The sequence below is a fragment of the Colletotrichum destructivum genome, chromosome 7, assembly GCF_034447905.1.
Source record: "Colletotrichum destructivum chromosome 7, complete sequence".
Lineage (NCBI taxonomy): Eukaryota > Fungi > Ascomycota > Sordariomycetes > Glomerellales > Glomerellaceae > Colletotrichum > Colletotrichum destructivum.
In genome coordinates this window covers 3,432,703-3,449,552 of record NC_085902.1, presented here as the reverse complement: position 1 = coordinate 3,449,552, position 16,850 = coordinate 3,432,703, and the positions used below count along the sequence as shown (strand labels likewise).

Genomic DNA, 16,850 nt, shown 5'->3' with positions numbered 1-16,850 from the left:
CTTGGAGATTAAGGGGTTAAATAAGACTTTGATTTGAGATCCATATTTCCAAGTTGTTCGATCATTCTTGTCAAGATTTGTTCGTGTGGCTTCCGGTCCGGATGTATAATGGGCATAGCTGACAACCCTGGCCGGAGATAGTCCCACAAACTCCGGGCCTCCCGGCACATCGCCACGGAACACTGCCGATCGTGCCGTCAACCCACCCGGCCAAACCCCATCGCCCAGTAAAGAGACAACAAACAATTTCGCCTGCCTCCATGCTCCCAATATGTCCTTCCTTATGGCCGATCCCCTTCTACACAACAAAGGGCCCTTACTACCGTTGCACACGACTGGTATGCGACATTCAGCTACGTCACCATCGCCATCTGTCCCCGCACTTTGAGCTCCAAAAGGGCGCAATGCGCATGTCGGAAACAGTGTCCCTTTTTTTTCGGCATTTTCATAGCTCAATTCCGGGGGCCTATTTCCGATGTTATTTGAGGCGTCTGGCGCCCCTACCATCCCGCTGCCCCTCTTCGTCCGACTATATATACAACATGACGAGCCCTTCTCTGAGGTCCAAACGTTAACCCCTTCGCAACTTTGTATGAGAGGACCTTGACCTTCTCCATTGCAGCAACCCTTTCTTGTTACGATTTCCGATATCAACCTCAGTCAACCATGTCGAACTTCTTGGCACCCGCGCCTGAACCTCCCACTGAGCTGGGTAGGCTGCGCGTGCTCTCCCCCAACGCCGGCATCCGCGTGTCCCCTCTTGCGCTGGGCGCCATGTCGATCGGCGATGCGTGGGCTGACGGAATGGGCGCCATGAACAAGGAGCAGTCCTTCAAGCTCCTGGACGCCTTCTTCGAGGCCGGCGGCAACTTCATCGACACCGCGAACGGCTACCAGGACGAGCAGTCGGAGCAGTGGATCGGCGAGTGGATGAGGGAACGGGGCAACCGGGAACAGATCGTGCTCGCGACCAAGTACACGTCCGACTACAAGAGCCATTCCCTGGGCAAGGGCCACACCGCCAACTTCACCGGGAACCACCGCCGGAGCCTGCACACGAGCGTGCGGGACTCCCTGCAGAAGCTGGGCACCGACTACATCGACATCCTGTACCTGCACTGGTGGGACTACACGACCTCCATCAAGGAGATCGTCGACTCGCTTCACATCCTCGTCGAGCAGGGCAAGGTCCTCTACCTCGGCATCTCGGACACGCCCGCCTGGGTCGTCAGCGCGGCCAACACGTACGCCATCGACCACGGCAAGACCCCCTTCAGCGTGTACCAGGGCCGATGGAGCGTGATGCACCGCGACTTCGAGCGCGACATCCTGCCCATGGCCAAGATGTTCGGCATGGCCCTCTGCCCGTGGGACGTCCTGGGGTCCGGCAAGTTCCAGTCGAAGAAGGCTATCGAGGAGCGCAGGAAGGCCGGCGAGGGGCTGCGTTCGTTCGTCAGCACGGGGCAGCAGACAGAGGCGGAGATCAAGATCAGCGAGGCGCTCGAGAAGGTCGCCGGCGAGCACGGCACCGAGAGCGTCACGGCCATCGCGTTGGCCTACGTCCGTAGCAAGGCCGCCAACGTCATCCCCATCGTGGGCGGGCGCAAGGTGGAGCATCTGAGGGCCAACATCGACGCGCTCACCATCAAGCTCACCGACGAGCAGATTGCGTACCTGGAGAGCGTCAGGGAGTTCGACGTCGGGTTCCCGAACAACTTTTTGGGCGAGGACCCCAACATCACCGGCAAGTCGGTCAGGCTCTCACGCGCTGCCCACATGTCATTTCCCAATGCGGGCCGACAGACCAGCGTCTGAGAATGGCCAGAGGGCGGCGCGGCAATTTTTTAGAAAAGCCACAGTTAAACAGAACCTGATAGACAAATGCAACCAGATCTGTAGTCACATCTTGCTTGCCTGTATGTGTATGTGTTGGTAATGTATCTCGATGCTGCCTCATGCGGCTGCCCTGCTATTCAGCGTTTGCAACTGTGTGCCCGCTTCACCCGACTCTGCAAACCTAGCGTATAGCATGTATTCCATGTACTCGGGGTGGTTTGGATCGATGGTGGACGGTAGGCTCTTCGTTGTGTTGGTTTTCCGTGTGACTGCTGAGCTCCCCAAAGTCGGATGGTTTCTGGCCTCCCCGATCCCCGTAATACGTGTGAGTGTGTTCTGAATCCTTCTCATCATGGACCTGCCCGTTCGAGGTTGGTTGCCAGCTTGTGGCAGAGGCTTGTCTGGGCGCAAACGACGAAAAAGGGGCGTTATGCGCCGGGCGAAGGCGGTCATCCCTGGCATACAGGCACATATCACGCTCATCCGCATCTCGACCAAGGACCAAATCGAGATCTCCTTGAAGTCATCTGCAAATAAATAGTCAATCCCTTTAGAGTCATGAGATGTTGGGTAACGGGGTAGGGTGCTCTTACATGTTGGATTCTGCGTGTCGGCGAATTTGCCAACAGTCGCCAAACGGATACCGCTGCACACAGTCACACTGCCGCATGATACAACATCAGCACGGGCGGCCAAAGTACCACAGCTGTTTCGATAACAAGACTCACAAAAGGCCGACAAGAAATATGACGCTGACGCCGATCTTCTTCTTCGAGGTCCAGGAGACGTTGATACTGATGCAAACTGTCAGCCAGGCCGAGCCGGTCGAATTAGCTAGGGACGCTGCTCTTACAACTGCGTCACCGGCAGAACAAAAAGAACAAAGTCCAACGCGATGTTGACCCCCCCGTTGATAAAAGTCATGAGCGTAATGTTGCCGCACTGGAATGAATGGAAGTTAGTCAACGCCTCTGAGCTGAACAGCCCTCCAGAGAACTATGCAAGGTGAAGACGTATGCGAGGACACTCACACTTCCAACGTGCTTTCCATCCCACCGTGTCCAGTTGTAATCAACCGGGTTGCAAACCAAGGCGATTGCGAGTATTTGGCCAACACCGTAGACGGCGGTCACGCCCATGATTGCGTAACAGCTTTTTCGAAACCACGGTTCGCTGAACAGACGAAGATAGAATAGGAGGATGGAAAACTTGGTGATTGCGACCACAAACGCGTAAAGTAATTCCTCGACGAAGAATAGCTAAAAAGGGTTGGTCAGTTAAACGGTTGGGCATCGGTTAGACAGTGGTTGAGCGGTGAGCGGTTCGACTTACAAGCAGTATCTCGGTAATGTTTTCAGGAGGTACCGTCCATATATCTTTGCCTAGGCCCAGGCCGATCACTACGAGTTGTTGGTATGATTCTCTCGTGCAGGAATATAGAAGATTATTGCCTACGTTCCTGAGACCCGATATCCGATGGTATCAAGGCAACCATAGCGGCAATGATTGTCCAATCATCTATGCCGAAGGGGAACGCCGGATTCAACGCCGGAGCTTTGGATAGAAGCCTGGCGACTACGGCCACGAATGCGATGGCGAAGAGGGTCCATGATATGGGGGCTTGCTCTGTGTTGCGGCGGACGGGCACGCCGCAGGACGTTTTCGAATAGTTCTGGGCCTCTTCAAGAGTTGCAACGGGCAATGGGTTAATCTAATCGGCCAAAGAAGCGGAAAGACACCAACTTACGGAGAGACTCGACTACGGTGCAGTTCTGCGACAAGCACACGCCAATGGCAGCATTGAGTTGTTGGTTCGTGCAGATGCACTGGAAGTCGGTGGCATTGCATGCTGACTTGGGTAGTTCCGCAGCGATGCAGCCCGTCTGCAACAACGGTTAGCGCACACTATCTCTTCTTCCGAGGTTAGGGGTGTCGTACTGCGCATGATGGTAGCGAAGTAGCCGCTTGCTGCAACGCCTCCAGTGCTGGACCAGTAGAAGCTGGTGATGTTACTACCCCAGACGGAACCGCGCGAGGCAGCAAAGTTGATGCAACTGCCGTATCGGTGGCGATGCAAGCCAGGCCAGCTACAACGTACAACTTCATGTCGCCGATCCGCACTCGGCAACAAGTATGGGAAGTCCGAAATAGATGGCTGGGTTGGGTTAGATGATACGATGTATAGATCAGGGCGATACCGACGCCCAGCAGCGTGGAAGGGGGCTCTATCTTGTAAACTATGAGGATGAATCTAATCACAGTCGGAGTCTCCTGGCCCCCTCCCCGCATGTGTCGGCAGATGCCCGAGCTCAGATGCCCAACTGCAAACCCGCATCTCACCTGAACGGCGATGAAGCTTTTTCCGCTTGCAACCATCAACGGCCGTATTTACACGTGGAAACACCGGGTCGAGGACCCGAAAACGCGCGCTTTGAGTGCGACCGGATTCCCTGACCGGAGTTTGTTTTGTCGAAGACAGGGAAACCATTGGACAGCTGTGCTTGACTCTGTTTGCCATAGTTTGATCGACGCAAAAAGTGCTGTTTAGAACGGAGGGGTGGCTTTTTGGAAAGTTGCTCGCGTGGTAGAGCAAGGGAAATAATCTGAAGATGGGATGTAAGAAGCCAACTCTGTTGGTGAGGGGTAAAGACAAATTAGCGTTGGGTGAGTGCGAGTAGCTTTGTGAGCTGTGTGGAAATACCAGCTTGTGCTAGCTTCAAGGGTCCGGGTGCTTGTTGAGTCGTATCCGATTTAACATCAAATGAAGTTTCACTGCTATGATGTCGATCGATGCGAGATTCCTTGAGAAAGGGCTCTTCAAGACGCATATGCAGGCACTCCTCGCACAGCTTTTGACCGTTATCACCGTAAGTAAGTCCGCATCTTCACATTTTTGACAGTGATCTCCAATTCAACCATTCCACCGGAGCCAACAACGGGCAGCAAGATTCTGTAAATCCGCTAAAGATATCAGATTGAACGGAACAAACGAGGGTAATCGCATGATTTATAGTTGATCTAGAAACGCTAGAATGTGGGGGTGGTGAGGTGTGTGGCAGCGATGGAGCAGAGGATCCGAACAATGATCAAACTCGGGTTCGCTTTTCCTGAATAGGTAGGTTGCGGGCCACGTTTACGCCCGCCTTGTGCTAATTAGCATCTTCCATTAAAGCACCATTTTATCTGTCGTTCCCTAGGATGAATGTCCCAGCAGCATGTTGACAGGGCAGAAGAAACGTGAGGAAAGACATGGTCTGGGCTGCACGTAGAACAGGGGGGCTAGCCTGCTGCGCCACGCGCATGCGTCCGCCCGATGAACCGGCCACTACCAATCTCTTCAAGGGTACAGCGGGACAATGACCATACGTACATAGATCCCTAAGTCTTGAAAGGAAGGAGAAGAGACTTGGCGCCTGCGACACTACTTGCTGTCGCAGATTCCATCCTATATGGGAATCTGGGCGTTCTCCAAGACTTAGTCTGACCGGCTTGGCAGATCCTACAGGAGCGTGATGCTCCCTCAATCTCTAGCCTGCGATCCTCATAGGACACACTCCAATCTCGTAAGCTGGGAAGGATTCGTTCTTTTTCTTATCAGCTCTTAGGATGGTCCATAATAGGAAGCCGTGATGGTGACGGAAGTATAAAGTCGGGCTTTTGTCCCCCTTGAGAGACCAGCGTTGGACAGAATCTATTCCCTGCTCTCCAGAACACTGTCTCCCTACTCAATATGCGTTTCTTCTCTTTTGCCCTTGTGTCCAGTCTCTTGGCTGCGACTGCCATCGCCGGTCCTGTCGAGCTTGAGAGGCGCCAGTACTCCCCTGTGCGTCCAAAACTCTGGAGAATCCCAAGACTGTCAAACTGATATTTTACTCCAGTGTGTCCGGAAATGCTTGGATGATCTCGGTATCTTCGATGGCATCGCCGTTCAAGGTTGTCGCCAAGAATGCGGCGAGTGGCCTTAGATGAGGATTATGTGAGTCTCCCCGCACTACATGTGGCTGCGTAACACTGGACTCTGCTGCCACGTTCAGTGTAAACAGGTATCAGCACAGCTCATTCACTAACCTATGTAGCCACGCAGTGTCTATCATGTGTGCACGACGCAGTGTCGGAACTACGGCTCAGTGGACAGAGGCCAGCTGCAACGTGGGGTGTAACTCGAAGACTTTCGTTGCTCAAAACTCACCTACTGCACTGCCAGTAGGACAACAGCACATGTATAGACCGAAATATAGCACCCCTGACAGGAATATATCCAACCATGAAGCTCTTTCTGTTAGCCTCACAGGGCCGCTCGATCGGGCGGGGCGAATAGTGCAAAGTACTGCCGTTTCTGGTACTGGCGATGTGTCGATAGAAAGCTCCATGTGAATAGGAGCTCCGGACGGCGGGCATTGTATAGTGGAACCATCGGAGACAGATCCGCGTGATCTGCTTAATCCACCCAGTCGCGATCTCCAGGTTCCTATCCAAATCGTTTGGGCATCCAACAGTTTCCTGTGACGTAAGAAATCAAAGCCTTCAAAGGTGTTCAGTTGTTGCCAGCTCAAACGGCATCTATGGTTTTCTCCTACTTCCAACTGGAATTTTCGTAGTCTGTTTAGGTTGCTTTAGAGATGGGACGATGCTGCGGGTCCGACTTGCTGGAGAAGGGGGTTCAATTCAGTTGTAAGGCGTTGTGAAATCAACTTACAGAGCACATTTAGCAATTGAAGTCCATTCGTGAAGAGTTGAACAATTTGCCAATGAAACTAGATCAACGGGTGTACTATCACGCCTGCAGGTTTCTATTGTTCCCCTGTCCACCTGCTACAGCGACAGTCAACTGTAGTCAATCTCAATAGCAGTAGTGTTTATCAGTGTCGGAAATGCAGCCGTTGATATCGGGCTAGGTGGGCCGGGCAAGATATTTGGCGCCAGCGTTTTCTCTGGTGGAGTCAGCCGCTACCTGCTTTAGAAGACTCCACCAGAACCCAACGCCTATTCAGTTATACTACTATGTATGTCTTTCTCTTCGTGTTTGTGCTCTACTACCTGGCAAGCAAACTTTTGGTGTACTACTTGTTCTGTAGGCTTACGAGTTCATCCTTCTGCCGTATTCGAGGCCATGATATACCCAAGCCAAACTCTTGCTCCCGGTTTATCTCCAGGCACTGCATTATACTCCGATCGATATGCCCGTAACAGGATAGCTTGAGCACTTAGTTTAGTTGAACTGGCGCTGTGCAGCTAGCTTAATGAAGCACAGGTTCAATACTAAAATTTCCATCGGAGGTTTTGTGCTAGTGAAATTCATCAAGGGAGACACTATTGACTCATGCATGTATGTCTTAACATGGAAGCTTTACTTCTTGACTTGGCAATTGTTGCCGACCTATACATACTGCTTCTATATTGTTATACAAGGATCTTCCTTTATGGTATGTGAGGGCTAGTGAACTTTAGTCTTTTTTGTAGCCGATCCATTGAGGAACAACGTTGCAGAGACTGTAACATCAAAGATCGATCAATACTCTTCGCGTGGAAGTTGCCTTTTCAGTTCAAAGAATACATATTATGACGTTGATATCACAGCATTACGATTCTCCCGTGCCCCCGAGGCCCCCCTCCCCTTCCCCGTCCCCATAGGTACGAGAATAAGATAATTGTGAATACGCAAATGACATCGAGTTGACAGCTTGGCAGGCGATATCACGAAACCCCAAGTCTCGCAAGCGCCTACTTTAGATACAGACTCAGCGTTGCAGACTATATTGATCCAGGCTCTTGAGGCTTATCAAGCTAGCAAGTCGACTCAGCGGCCCTTTTTTTTCGAAGAAACAAATCTTCGCCGCTGGCTGACCGCTACTCCAAGGATATTGACACGAAGGTTGAATCGGGGCTCAAAAAGCATCACGGGCGACGGATTCTGCGGCTGGTGCCGCTGAATGGTCCAACGATCTCAACCCTGTTTTGCGTCTGTTTCAGAACCACTCCCATTCTGCATGCTGGCCAATTGCCTTTTCTCAAAAGCTTGCCAGCATTCAAGCTTCGCCATCTCGCATTACTTTGGCCTTATGCCCGGGGTAGACCCCGTGCGTTTCTGCACGCTCTGATGCATTTTCAAGCATCGGGTGTCGTGGCTGTACTCTGTAACAACCGGCGGTCCGATTTGGGCAAACCCTGTCCATCAAGACGTACCTGTTGAAGTAGACCCAGGTAGGGTCATAGAAATGAGCATTTTTGTTTGCAGTGAAAGTGATGGGGGGGGGGGGGGGGGGGGGAGCTGTCCCGTTGAGATTCCGGCGAGCGTCATACTTGTTGGCAGGCACCTCGAATACCACGTTGCCATTACCGAGATCAGATTCGAACCAAGCTGGGCATGCGTTTTTATTTTTATTCAAGCGTGTTTGCTGTAAAGAGGCTCAAAGCTTTCTGTTCTAACCCAACATCACTGCCAAGCGCAAGGTTTCTTGACTGGTTGGGCCGCAAACATGCGCCACAGCAGGTAGGGCACATCTCACGGCGAAGTAATATTGTGAGCACCATAACATCGAGTCCAAACGCGTTTAGGTCGAGGTGACGAGTTCTGGACAGGCTTTTCAATACACTATATCCTCGTGTACGATGCTCCAAGTCGTTTGCATCGATGCGACCTCATCAGCTCAACATTGCTCCATAGTGCCACATCTGAACATTAAATGCGGCGTGAGAGCGTTGTATGCCAGCCAGTGGTCGTCTGGCAACGCTTTTGTGTGACTTATTTGCGTTCCGGCGCCTCCCCGACGCCATGGCGCCGCGCCAAGTTTGATCTCACAATGGAGGAAACGTTCTTGACATCTGATGGTAACCCTGCCAAGCCTGCCTAGCAGATGCCAGTGCCGCAAACGTGCGAAAAGCGCTTTCGGTGACGTTGAAGTAACGTCACATACCCACTTTCCGACCACCCCCCCATTCCGACCACCCAAAAATGCCTCACCGCCACATCCAACCTCCCACCTCCTCCTACTTCTAACTATCACAACATTTTCACCACTCATCCAAATCACCTCATTTTTTGCATACGCTTTATTCTAACCCCAATAGGGCAGTATACCGAATATGAGATCAATCAGGCTATTGAGGCTGTAGGAAAGGGTATGAGTCTAAGGAAGGCATCCATTGAGTATGGCATCCCAAAGACTACCCTCCGAGACCGTCTGCATGGCACCCAACCAAGGGATATTGCCTTTGCAGACTACCAGAGGCTCTCTATTGATCAGGAGGCTAAGCTTGCTGAATGGGTGCGAATCCAGCATGCCCTTGGGCTTGCTCCAACCCATCAGCAAGTGAAGGTATTCGCAGAAAGGATCCTTCATGCCATGGGGGATACAGATCCTCTAGGAAAGCAATGGATCTAAGGATTCAAAAGAAGAAACCCATCAATCAAGGTCTAGAGAAGTCGCCCTGTTGACTCTAGACGTGTTAATGGAGCATCTACTGAGGTCATCAGGGACTGGTTCAAACTCCTCGCCATACCAGAGATCAAGGGCATCAAACCAGCCAACAGATATAACATGGATGAGACTGGTATCCTTGAGGGCTAGGGATCTAATGGGCTGGTGCTGGGGATGGCTGAGACGAAGTCTGTCCGCAAGAAACAGCCTGGATTAAGGGCATGGGTGTCTATCATTGAATGCATCTCTGCTATAGGCTATGCCCTGAATCCCCTTATTATATATAAGGGCAAGACAGTCCAGCAGCAGTGGTTTCCTCTAGATCTTGGCCCTTATAAAGGATGGCAGTTTACTGCAACAGAAAATGGATGGACTACAGACGACACTGCAGTTGAATGGCTGCAGAAGGTCTTTATCCCTTAGACCCTCCCTTAGGGTAAGGAGGAGGCTAGACTACTGGTTGCTGATGGCCATAGGAGTCATACAACGACTAAATTTATGTAGCTCTGCTATATTAATAACATCCACTTGTTATTCTTACCTCTACACACCTCCTATGTCCTTCAGCTACTTAACCAGTTAGTCTTTGGCCCTGTAAAGGCAGCCTATAGGAAGGAGCTTAGATACCTCAGTTAGTGGAATAATTCTACTATTGTAGGCAAGAGAAACTTTATAGGCTGTTATCAGAAGGCTTGTCTGGCAGGCTTGACGATGCAGAACATCCAAAGTGGTTGGAAATATACTGGCCTATGGCCTGTCTCTGTGGCCAAACCCCTTATGAGCCCATTGCTGCTCCCATCAACACCAGGGCCATCAGATCAGGCCTGCAAAGGGCAGTCTAAGGGCAGCCAAGGGCAGGCTGGAAGTAAAGAAGCTGAAGGATGGGTATCTGCGTCGTCTGCAGTGGCATGGTCAACGCCAAAGAAGATGAAGGATCTGGCTGGCCAACTGAAGCTATTTACAGAGCTGGAAAATCACGCTTCTACTCAACGCCTCCTATTTAGGAAGGTAAAAAAAGGCTTTAGTGAGCAGGCTTATCAGTTGGCAGCTGCCTAGCACAAGCTGGAGCTTCTGCAGGCCTAGGTTGCCAATACTGCAGTAAGAAAAAGGAGGGCAGTCCAGCTGGATCCAAACACCAAGTTCGCCAACATCAAGGACATCCAGAAGGCCCAAATTGAGGCTGGCGAAAAAGAGGATATTACAGATAGATCCAGCGAGTCTGATTTACCCAGTGAAGCTGAAAGCTGTATTGTGGTGGCATCTAGGTGCAGTTAATAGTTAATTGAACATACTGGTGTTGGTGGGAATGCCCTCTTTTTTGGGTGGTCGGAATGGGGGGGTGGTCGGAAAGTGGGTATGTGACGTTATGGGTGGAAATGGACTAGCCTTTCACCATGTCTTGGCCTCTTCTCGTGGCATCCGCAACTCTCTGCCTTCGCCAATGAATGTCAATCGATGACCGTCCCAGCTTTCCGGGTCGTACGGGTACGCCCAGATTCCGTTTGCAGGTAACCTTCTGTAACGTCTTGCAGTCATGGAAAGCTCTCGTTGGCTGGACAGTCTCGTCCGGCTTGAGGGACGCACCTAGCGGCGGAAGGTTTTCTTTCACCCATCCACAGAATCAGATGAAGTCAAAAGGGCCAGCCTCAAGAGCCCATTCGCGCTTGGATTGGTAAGAAGGCTGATTAGTTTCAAGGCCTTCTAGAAATAAGGTTGCCACCTTCGTACTGGTCTGCAGACGCGACGCAGTTGAAAGCACTGTCGTCCTCCTCCGTTCCCCCTCGCCCCCTCACCAGGATCATAGTTGCTTCGCCTATTCAGCTACTGCCTTACCGACAGTCTCACTGCAGACGGTAATATCATGGTGACACTCCCTCAATGACCATCTCCTGCGTCAGCGCGTATGATGTACCTGCTCTACAAGACGATAGCTAGAGCGACAATACCGCCGTTACCTATATTGTCGCCCGATGCTGATCTTTCCGACGATGCCGACAACCACAGCATAGGTGCCGTCATTGTGGCATCTGTGGTGCCAATCACGATCATTTCCACGCTCTTCGCCTTCGCGCGACTTTTTGTCAAGGGATGGATCCAACGACGAATTCAGTACGATGATGGAATTCTCTTGCTGGCCGTGGTATGTAGACCTTGCTCTTCCGAGGGATCCATGGGACAAGGCTAACTGCGGGTTGTTTCTTAGGCTTCGGGCTGGACTGCGACGGGAACCACGCTCAAGGCTGTGGCTCTGGGGAATGGCAAGCACGTTGCCACCCTCACCGACGAGCAAAAAGAAGAAGCCCTTAGATGGACAGCGATGGCCTTTGCCTTTGGGATTGTCGCCCTGGCACTACCGAAGCTTGCCATCGTGGCCCTGATAAACCGAATCCTCAACCCGAAACGGCTTCACCGCTTCTTCCTCTGGTCGCTAGTGTTGCTGTGTGCCGTCGGGCTGTTGGGAAACGTTGTCGGTCTTTTCGCGCAGTGTCCACAAGAAGCAGTAGTGCAAATCACATTTACAAGGACGGCATGCCTTGGCCCGGAAAGGGCGGTTGCCTATTCGATATCTACCAGTGGTGAGTTGGGTCACTGAAGTCTCCGACGAAACCATCATCTCGTTTGTTGACAGTTTCCCCCACAACAGCAATCTCAGCTGCTACGAACGGATACCTTGCCGTTTATGTTGCGTTTTCCGTTCGGAGGCTGAAGATCACACGGAGGAAGAGAGTGGCGTTAGCGATCTCATTGGTACTGGGTCTGCTGTAAGTCTGTTTGGAAGGGAGGCCAATGGTTCTTGACAGAACGAACGTGGGCTGACACTTCTTTCAGGGCACTATTCACCGCCCTTTTCAAATGTACGAGACTGAAGTCTCTGGGAAGCCCTGATTTCACTTGTAAGTGAACTTTGACCCTGCGAGCTTTTCATTCTTCACCGACCAGACACAACGTAATCAAGCTGTGACTGAATATCCTGATGGCGGAACAAGTGCTGACTTGGTCAATTAGACGACTCTGCAGATCTCGTCATTTGGACAAGGTAAGAAGAAATCCCCTTCTAGGAGAGATACGGAGCTGTTTGGCTACTCGCTGTCACTCCCATCACGTCATAGACACGTTTGGTAATGATTGATTACAGCCTCGAAGCCGACGTTGTCGTAATCGCGGCATGCATTCCGGCACTTCAACCCTTGGTCGATCACCGTTTCCCAGACCATTTTTCCACCCCAGTAACCTCGCCAGTTCTCCCGCCTTCGCCAAGGTCGACAGGTTCGCGAAGCAAACTCCAGCACAGCGCTCGTGATTTGGAGGTGGGGAGGAGCTTCAGCCTCTCGACGCAGGTCCCGGAAATGATCATCGTCGAGAAAGAGTTTGAAATCGCTTACAGCAGGACAATGGTCACCAGATCCTGCACATCCGATAGTTGGACACCGGTCATACCGCCAGAGGAACGACTGCAGATCGTTAAGAACCAGGCCCCAGACGGGTCGATGACGACGACGGTGGTGGTAAAGTCGTCGACGCGTCCACCAAATCATCCGGCGTTTCCGACGGAGAATTAATAAAGTACAAATCGGTAGAGATATGACGACCAAGAGAGATTCCCTCGATTGGCTCGGAAATTAATTTAAAGTTGAGATTATGAAACTTGAGAACTGTCCGTGAGTCCAAAGCCATCGGGCGTCGTTGCCAATCTCAGAAGAGGCACGATGAACAGAAACCGAAAGCTAAATAAGTCGTAACCTGGGATGTGGGAGGACGAAGCATCACCCCGGGGCGGTCTTTTTGAACAGGAATGCTTCCGGCAGGACGAACAGGGTGGAACTCACACTCGATATGATGGATGCGTGTCGCTGCAAAAGATGCCTCTTGGAACATCAGCCAATCAACATGTCTACGTCCAAGTCACACTCTCGACTTCTTAGTAGACTAGCACTTACCATTCGTGTGAGAATTTTACACTATTATGCCGGCGTTCTTCTGCAAACAAGTTCCCTCCCTTCTCGGTCCGAAAAGTAATGTTTGGTCTCCCGGTAGGCAGACGTCCAATCATAGTTGCTCTCTCGGGAAACACTCCCAGAGAGGTGTCCAAATGCTGTGACACATGCAGGGTTCTTCCCTGTGTAGCCCATCACGTCACCTGGTATCTCTGCCCACCGCCAATGTTTTGGTTGATCAGCCCTACCACGATTACCATCAAACAATCGCTGGAATTGCGATGGCGACAAAGCAAACACTGATGCGCTGTGGCCGATATGGAAGCAAAAACGACCATCGCTCTTCGTGCCCCTATCTCCGCTTTGATGAAGAAAATCGAGAAAAGATTCGTTCCAGTGGCTGCGACTCGTGGAGTGGTTGCAACCTTCAGGTTTCAGAGGGGAGGTTGAGCCAAAATGCCGACCTTGCCGCGCACGGTACCGATGCAGTCCTTGCGATGTCATATCTAGCCTGGCCCCTACGACTGGGATCTTCTCTGCACTTGGAGCTTTGGCTGCAAAATGGAAAGAAAATAGTTTTGAGCTTCTAAGAAGCTCGGTCCATCATTAAGCGGCACTCTATAGGTATTGTCAGAGACTCGCTGATAATCCTTGACTGTGGATAGTGGAAATCGGTTCGACTAGCCGACCCGTAAACGGCCACGAAGTTCGTTCGATATGTGCCGCGTAAACACTTCGCAGCTAGTAACAGCGGGCCGTTGGGCTGCAGGGGATGTGAATTATATTGGGACGAGTGCACAAGCCTAGCAAGATAATGTGCGTTCAAGCAACGAGGTTGCGGAAGATAATATTTGACTTCTCGAGCCGCTCCCGCTAGTCATTAGTGACTCACTTTGTTTTCAGGAGCAGGGAAAAGGCATGCAAGTAGCTATCTGAAGGTAAATTTAACAAAGCGGACATCAATCTGTCATCTCTCATTAGGAAGGGAAGAATCTAGGTGAATCGAGGCTCTGGAATAAAGTTGATTGACAGGAATATTTTGTCCGCGGCCATTGGTGTTTCCTGCTCTACGGCGGAAAGGGTAGCTGTCGGGAGGTCCCTGTTGCTAATAGACATCATCGATGAATCCGGCGCCGTCCTAGTACCTTGGAGGTGAAAGTCTGCTTGTTTCGCCCCAGACCTGACTAATTTGGATGTCGTGAAACAGATGAATTGCCAGAGAAAACTCCACCGATAGTCGATACCTAATCTCAATTCCACGAGCAGTGCACTCTTCAAAGTAGTCAATTTTGATATCACAAATACCATTTTGCATCCCGCGCTACTTTTCCCTTCTTTGTATTGTCGTTCGTTCCTTACCGATTTTTTTATGTTGTAGTCTCGCATATATGATTATGGAAACAGCCCGGTGAGTAAGCATTGCCTCTCCTCATCACTCTTATGTTAGCTCAACGGACTGTCATCATTAGTAGCTGTCGTCTTATTACAAGCGAGACTCCTTCATCGACTCTCCTAACGAATTTGTGTGCCTTCGTGCCGACTTCTCTGTTGTCACACCTTGGCGAAGCGAACTGCTGGGCCTCGTGTTTTGACCCTTGCTGTAGACAAGACGCCTCCTTTCTTTTCTCTTAATCCCGAACCGTTCAACAGATTCCACCAATCGTGCATGTTTTCCTTTTATTCTGGTTCCACAAGGGGCTGCAGTGGATTAGATGTTGTTTTGCAAAACTGCCGCAAGTTAATCAACGCAAGGGCGTGATTGGCGATTGAGGCCCTGTCGGTTGTGGAGAAGTGTCGGAAAAAAGGGGTGCCACGCGGGCAATTGATTAAACTACGGCGGAGGGCCGCTTCCTGTCGATCCATTTGACACTTTAATCTTGATACATGAGGAGCGGGCCCGATTTGCAAAGGGGAGTTGGCGAACTCTTTAAAGTCGGCGTTCGGGACTTCAGCGAACATCTCTGAGCACTTTTGAGCATTTTGAAGCTTGAATCAATAACGAACCACCCCTGCGTCTCTCCACCATGCTGTTCACACAAGCTATTCTTGCGGTTCTTGCAACCAGCGTCTTGGGACATGGCGTCGTACAAGACCCTGAGCCCAGAGTGGTAAGAAGCTGCTCTTGTTGCAGCTGTTATACAAGAAATAGAGCTAACTACTTGCATGTAGTCAGGCCCGAAGCAACAGGAACTCTGTGGAACCGCAGTGACTGACCAACTTGAGAGCGGTACGTGCTATGTGTCTGTATCGACGCCGATCATCTGCTTCTAACACCGTTGGCTATGCAGACACTGCCGGCCCTATTGAAAATGCGATCAAGGTCGCCGACGCGGATTACAAGTGCGACCTCTTCCTCTGCCGCGGTTACCAGTACGAGGACAACGAAGACAACGTCCGCGCTGTTACAGCCGGCGAGGTCATCCCCTTCCACATCGACCTGATCGCCGGTCACAGACCAGGGCACGCCGTGAGTTTTCCAGTGAGACGCTTGAACTGCAGAAATGCGGGTCTGACAGCAACCCACAGAACATTTCGGTGATTGACCTCGCGAACAACACCGTCATCGGCGAGCCCCTCATCACCTGGGATGACTGGCCGACGACCAACCCCGACCCTCTGGCCGACAGTGCGTCTCTCTCGAACACCCCTGCCTTGTGGTTTCTATGCTAAAAGAAAGATATAGCCGACTTCAATGTCACAATCCCCGACACCTTGGCCTCGGCCTGCGATGTTGGCGGCAAGTGTGCCATCCAGTGGTTCTGGTACGCCGAAACCAACAAACAGACGTACGAGAGCTGTATCGACTTTTACGTTGAGGCATGAAAGAATGACTAGGCGACAATTTCTAGGGAGTGGCTCCATGCCTCCCACGGCTTTATTGTACATATTACAACTGTTCACTGTATCTACTATAGACCAGCACATACATGCGACTCATTGCATCTTGTTAAAGACTATCTGTATTGGCTGTGAAACTGGACCCTTCCAAATTTCACATTGAGGTTGAGTTCCAGTCGTCATCTCAACTAAGCCTAAATCGTGTTGTCAGGTACATTTACTCCCTACCACCACAACTTAGGTGCAGCTCGTTCCTGGCCTGGTTACATGTCATAAAGACTAAGTGAAGGTAGTTTGGATTAGCGGTGGCCAACAACCATGAGGGGTTTCCTCTCTTTTCGGACTCTCTGTTTCATGGGTATATAATAACTATTGTTAAGCTACTTTCATAATCGGCTTCATCTCTGCAGTACCTCAATGGCGTCTCTGTCGGAGGACTTTCTCTTCCTAGAATTGTAAAAGATCACCAATTATTTGATGCACGTCTCAATATAGACGACTCATGACAACACAAGACCGAAAAGCTGTGAGTGCGACTCCGATAGTCAGCCGGATCAAACTTCGCCCACCAGTCTAATGGAATTGAAAGACTTAGCAGACAGTAACGTCACATACCCACTTTCCGACCACCCCCCCATTCCGACCACCCAAAAAAGAGGGCATTCCCACCAACACCAGTATGTTCAATTAACTATTAACTGCACCTAGATGCCACCACAATACAGCTTTCAGCTTCACTGGGTAAATCAGACTCGCTGGATCTATCTGTAATATCCTCTTTTTCGCCAGCCTCAATTTGGGCCTTCTGGATGTCCTTGATGTT

At 51.0% G+C, this 16,850-nt stretch overlaps 6 protein-coding genes across 6 annotated transcripts; 4 read left to right on the top strand and 2 right to left on the bottom strand.

Moving 5' to 3' along the window:
- Nucleotides 1-295: 295 nt before the first annotated feature.
- On the top strand, nucleotides 296-1,899 carry CDEST_11607 (Putative NADP-dependent oxidoreductase domain-containing protein). The gene has a single exon (XM_062927763.1). The coding sequence runs from the start codon at nucleotides 667-669 to the stop codon at nucleotides 1,813-1,815; it is 1,149 nt and encodes a 382-aa protein (XP_062783814.1). The 5' UTR covers nucleotides 296-666; the 3' UTR covers nucleotides 1,816-1,899.
- Nucleotides 1,900-1,953: 54 nt separating this feature from the next.
- Nucleotides 1,954-3,942, bottom strand: CDEST_11606 (Putative extracellular membrane protein, CFEM; the record flags this gene model as incomplete). The annotated part of the gene is made up of 8 exons (XM_062927762.1): nucleotides 1,954-2,497; nucleotides 2,565-2,630; nucleotides 2,690-2,778; nucleotides 2,868-3,095; nucleotides 3,169-3,236; nucleotides 3,292-3,516; nucleotides 3,584-3,719; nucleotides 3,775-3,942. The coding sequence occupies 8 exons, from the start codon at nucleotides 3,940-3,942 to the stop codon at nucleotides 1,954-1,956; spliced, it is 1,524 nt and encodes a 507-aa protein (XP_062783813.1).
- Nucleotides 3,943-5,541: 1,599 nt separating this feature from the next.
- CDEST_11605 (uncharacterized protein) lies at nucleotides 5,542-6,039 on the top strand. Its single transcript, XM_062927761.1, has 3 exons — nucleotides 5,542-5,659; nucleotides 5,715-5,812; nucleotides 5,913-6,039. Exons 1-2 carry the CDS (start codon nucleotides 5,567-5,569, stop codon nucleotides 5,799-5,801), a joined length of 180 nt encoding a protein of 59 aa, XP_062783812.1. The 5' UTR covers nucleotides 5,542-5,566; the 3' UTR covers nucleotides 5,802-5,812; nucleotides 5,913-6,039.
- A 5,018-nt stretch (nucleotides 6,040-11,057) lies between these two features.
- Nucleotides 11,058-12,295, top strand: CDEST_11604 (uncharacterized protein; the record flags this gene model as incomplete). Its single annotated transcript, XM_062927760.1, has 5 exons — nucleotides 11,058-11,394; nucleotides 11,458-11,830; nucleotides 11,884-12,016; nucleotides 12,084-12,148; nucleotides 12,261-12,295. The coding sequence occupies exons 1-5, from the start codon at nucleotides 11,158-11,160 to the stop codon at nucleotides 12,293-12,295; spliced, it is 843 nt and encodes a 280-aa protein (XP_062783811.1). The 5' UTR covers nucleotides 11,058-11,157.
- A 63-nt stretch (nucleotides 12,296-12,358) lies between these two features.
- Nucleotides 12,359-12,790, bottom strand: CDEST_11603 (uncharacterized protein; the record flags this gene model as incomplete). Its single annotated transcript, XM_062927759.1, has 1 exon — nucleotides 12,359-12,790. The coding sequence occupies one exon, from the start codon at nucleotides 12,788-12,790 to the stop codon at nucleotides 12,359-12,361; it is 432 nt and encodes a 143-aa protein (XP_062783810.1).
- A 2,296-nt stretch (nucleotides 12,791-15,086) lies between these two features.
- Nucleotides 15,087-16,118, top strand: CDEST_11602 (Putative cellulose/chitin-binding protein). The gene is made up of 5 exons (XM_062927758.1): nucleotides 15,087-15,297; nucleotides 15,359-15,416; nucleotides 15,478-15,656; nucleotides 15,716-15,815; nucleotides 15,873-16,118. Exons 1-5 carry the CDS (start codon nucleotides 15,214-15,216, stop codon nucleotides 16,010-16,012), a joined length of 561 nt encoding a protein of 186 aa, XP_062783809.1. The 5' UTR covers nucleotides 15,087-15,213; the 3' UTR covers nucleotides 16,013-16,118.
- The last annotated feature ends 732 nt before the right edge of the window (nucleotides 16,119-16,850 follow it).

Coding starts and splice junctions, on each gene's coding strand:
- CDEST_11607 (XM_062927763.1), top strand. CDS start 667: ATGTCGAACTTCTTGGCACCCGCGCCTGAACCTCCCACTGAGCTGGGT.
- CDEST_11605 (XM_062927761.1), top strand. CDS start 5,567: ATGCGTTTCTTCTCTTTTGCCCTTGTGTCCAGTCTCTTGGCTGCGACT. Junction 5,660..5,714: donor AGAGGCGCCAGTACTCCCCT/GTGCGTCCAAAA, acceptor ATTTTACTCCAG/TGTGTCCGGAAATGCTTGGA.
- CDEST_11602 (XM_062927758.1), top strand. CDS start 15,214: ATGCTGTTCACACAAGCTATTCTTGCGGTTCTTGCAACCAGCGTCTTG. Junction 15,417..15,477: donor GACTGACCAACTTGAGAGCG/GTACGTGCTATG, acceptor TTGGCTATGCAG/ACACTGCCGGCCCTATTGAA. Junction 15,816..15,872: donor CCCCGACCCTCTGGCCGACA/GTGCGTCTCTCT, acceptor AGAAAGATATAG/CCGACTTCAATGTCACAATC.